Here is a 4,288-nt window from a genome sequence, read left to right as displayed (position 1 = left end):
CGCCTTAAAGTAGTTTCGGTTCATTGAAAATTTAATATATTTAAATATAAATTATATCCTAATACAATAATGAAGTTTCAATGCATAAAATTTTTAAAGTAAAAGTATTTTCGAATGAAAAGATTATTTAATCGTGTTTTTTAATTTTATGATTTTATTATTTTTATCCTTATTTTAAATAATATTTATCAATTTTTAATCATTATTTTACAATTTTTGAAAAAGAATTTTCTGTCAAAATAATATATTTCTTTTCTAGAATTGTAAAATCTAATAAATTTTCATATGCATATTAAATACTAATTTGGGAACTAATTCTTATATACACCGTACCGTAAAAGAAGAGTGATTTTTTCTCTAATTAATTATCACAAATATTTAAGAAAAGAAAGAAAAAATATAATAAAAAAGGATAAAAAAAATTTGATGAATAGTTATAAACTATAACATGTGCCTTAAAAGTTTTTATTCGAAGAGGCAAATATCTCCTGTTTTCGAAGGATAGAATTAAATATCTAATGTTTATCGTTAATTTAAACTAATTAATATAGAATACAACATGATTAATATATGTATGTCGTAATTTATTGACTAACGACATATTTTTAAATAGAATAAAGTATCATTTTTATTATCTTTAACATTTTTCAAAAAAAAATATATGCAAATAATTTTTATGATTCACATGTATTAATTATTTGGATTTAATTTATATAAATATCACTGTGAAAGAAATTTTAATAGACATTCAACTAACATATCAATACATCAGCAAATAAATTTCACATAACTACCCATTATAGCTTGAAAGGCTCATGAATACTATAAATATATTTGATTAGACAAAAATAAAAAATTATTAAATAGTATCAATACATAAGAATTAAAATAATCTAAATTATGATTGTTAAGGATCCAAAATGACAGTAATCATGTTAACATATGTAGCTATTTGAGTACATGTTCGTTGTGATAGAGTAATAACGAAAAGTATGAAAGGAAATAAAAAGAAGGGAGAGTAATCTAGTTGCAAGTTCACATCAACATGAAACTAATCCTTCATAAAAAAAACAAATGTTGTTATCATACATATGCCCATCGACTTTTAAAGGAACAAGAAATCCAACAAAATTTTTAAATTTAACAACTTTATTATCTATAAAATTATGTTAGATCTCACGCATTAACATGCAATTTACAACTAGTTGATAAAAGCAAGCTAGCAAAAATGATGGCTGATATGTGCGTGTCGATTAAAGCAGGAAGCTCTGATTATTTGGAGAAACATCCAGAGCGTAGAAGATCATTTTCCCAAAATTTTTACATTGTTGGAGTTACTTTTGCAGCTGGTATTGGTGGCCTTCTATTTGGTTATGATACTGGTACATTATACATATATGCGTATTTTCTACCGTTTCATTAATTAAGAAAAAAAAAGAAAGAAATGATATAGCACATATTTTGTTTTCATCCGTAGGTGTGATATCTGATGCTCTCTTGTACATAAAAGATGATTTTGAAGTTGTAAAGAACAGTAGTTTTCTTCAGGTAAAAGAGAGAGTTCCTTTTTTTTCATTTTCTTTTAATTTGGTAGCTTGTAATTGTGACCATAGTTATATGAACGCAATATGTTCTGTTAGGAGAACTGATAGGTGGTACGCGATACATAACATTTAAAATTTTTAATGGGAAAAGTATATATATATATAACATTTGACTACACAGATAAATTGTGAGTTCATGTAACTATGACTATGACACAGCACGACTAGAGTAGAGTACCATTTTGCAGCAATTATATGTTCTCATTTTGTTATGTTTGCAGGAACTAATAGTTGCCATGGCCTTAGTTGGTGCAATTTTCGGCGCCGCCCTTGGTGGTTATATTAATGATTCTTTAGGGCGTAAGGCTGCCACTATTGTGGCAGATATTTGTTTTACAGTAGGATCACTCTTGATCGCCGTCGCACCCAATCCCACTCTTATCATAGTTAGGTGTAGGTTTCGCTTCTGTTACTGCTCCTATGAATAAGAGGTGGATTAGTTAGTGTCAATTGTCTTATGATCACAACTGGCCAATTTCTTTCCTTTGTCATCAATTATGGTTTGACTAGAGTAAGCATACCCAACTCTTTAGCTAACAATACCAATAGCAATAATTTTATCTTCATCCATCTTGATTTTCTAAGAGTAAAATTATGTGTGCAGGTTCCTGGAACATGGCGTTGGATGCTTGGAATTGCAGGTACACCAGCTGTTATTTAGTTGGTTCTTATGGTCTTCCTTCCTGAGTCCCCCAGATGGTTATATTTGAAGGTAAATGATGATATAAGATCAATGATCATTCATGTGAAGTTCTCTTTATGAAAAGATTGTAGGTAATAACTATTAGATAATTTGACATGTTGAACTAAAGATTAATGGTGAAAACCAATTTTTTTTAAACTAACATCAGCCAATTTTTTTAATTTTGTTTATCTTAAATTTTAGATCCTAAAACTTAAATTATAAACATAAAATCTAAAACTGACTAATGTTAGCTAACTAAAAATTAGTTTTCTATACTATCTTTCTTAACTAAATTATCATCTAACAATTATCAACTATTATTTTCATATGAAGAAAACTTTATGTTAATAGTCACATATAAAATCTAGGTAAAATTAATCCTTATATTGATTTCTTTTGGGTACAATAATTAAAAGCTTAGTTACTTTTAACTTGCAGAATAGGAAGGAGGAGGCCACCAATGTTCTTTCTAAGATATACCTGACGTTGAGATTTTTGCCACCAATGTCTCTTCTTCGTACAAACGTTTTGGTTGTCACAAGAAACAAACCCCTTTAAAATTGATAACCGAGTATTTAAACCTCGGGTCGTCTTCTCAAGGAATTGCAGGGAGGTATGTTCTTATTATTGGCTATGAAAAAGGTAAAATTGGGGTTTTGGAAGTAAGGTGGAAATATGTTATATGACAAGTAAAATAAAATAATACTAATAAAATCTCTTGACAAGGTATAAGAACTGGAAGTCATATCCTAATTATGTTTATCAATTGTGATGAGAATTGGATTTTTCTCCCACTTTATTAACCTCTAACTATGAAGATAAGTTAAGTGGATGAATTAATTCGAATCCTCAAGTCCTAGTCTTTCCTTGGGAAAGGCTAGAGTTATTGGAATATGAATTAATGAAATGAAGAAATCCAATTTTCAATCAACAATGGAGCTGATAACCTTAGGGTCACCAATTAATCAACCACAGCCAAGAATGTAAAAAGCTAAATTAAAATCATAAATATCTGGAATACCTTCAATTCATTCAAAGCAGTAAAATCCAACATGGAAGACATTCATAAGCCAATTGGGCAACAGGAAAATTCAAATTATTTATATAAATAAAAGACAGCAGTCATCAATCTGAAATATCTCAAATAACATTAATAAAAAAATCAATCTAAACATGGTACATTGAAAAATAAATAAAAATAAAGAACTGGGATTGAGAGTCAATCCTAAAACTAAGAGAAATCCTAAATCCTAATCCTAAGAGAGAGGATAGAACCTCTCTCTCTGAAAACTACATCTAAAATAATAAAAAGAGAATTATGAATAGCATCTGAAGTCTCCCTTCATTCCTCCACTTTGCAGCCTTTAATCTATATTTTCTGAGCTTGAAACTGGGCCGGAAATAGCCCAGGATTCGCTGTTTGCGAAATCTGCCATGCTGATTTTCGCAGATGCAACGCATCCGCGTGGATGATGCGTTTGCGTTGCCTATCTGCACGGTCACTATGGAAAATTATATATCAAATTGAAACTCCGGACGTTAGCTTTCCAACGCAAGTGGAACCGCGTCATTTGGACCTCTGTAGCTAAAGTTATAGTCGTTTGAGTGCGAAGAGGTCAGGCTAGACAGCTTAGCAGTTTCTCCAACTTCTTGTATTCCTTCCACTTTTGCATGCTTCCTTTCCATCCTCTGAATCATTCCTGCCTTGTAATCTCTGAAATCACTTAACACACATATCAAGACATCTAATGGTAATAAGAGAGGATTAAACATATGGAACTTAAGGCCAAAGAAGCATGTTTTCAATCAAAGCACATAATTAGGAAGGCAAATGTAAAACCATGCAAATAGTATGAATAAGTGGGTAAAGAGTTGATAAAAACCACTCAATTGAGCACAAAATAAACCATGAAATATAGGTTTATCAACCTCCCCACACTTAAACATTAGCATGTCCTCATGCTAAGCTCAAGAGAAGCTATAAAGGAATGAAGAGGAA

General features: G+C 30.2%; 1 protein-coding gene across 1 annotated transcript in view; it reads left to right on the top strand.

Moving 5' to 3' along the window:
• The first annotated feature begins 1,231 nt into the window (after window positions 1–1,231).
• The window catches only part of LOC107494987 (inositol transporter 1-like), a 15,833-nt gene continuing 12,776 nt past the window's right edge, over window positions 1,232–4,288 (top strand). The window contains exon 1 of the mRNA XM_052263116.1: window positions 1,232–1,382. Coding sequence (XP_052119076.1) covers window positions 1,232–1,382 — 151 coding nt within the window. The remainder of the gene's footprint in view (window positions 1,383–4,288) is intronic.

The sequence above is a fragment of the Arachis duranensis genome, chromosome 6, assembly GCF_000817695.3.
Source record: "Arachis duranensis cultivar V14167 chromosome 6, aradu.V14167.gnm2.J7QH, whole genome shotgun sequence".
NCBI lineage: Eukaryota > Viridiplantae > Streptophyta > Magnoliopsida > Fabales > Fabaceae > Arachis > Arachis duranensis.
This window is presented reverse-complemented; position numbering and strand designations above follow the sequence as displayed.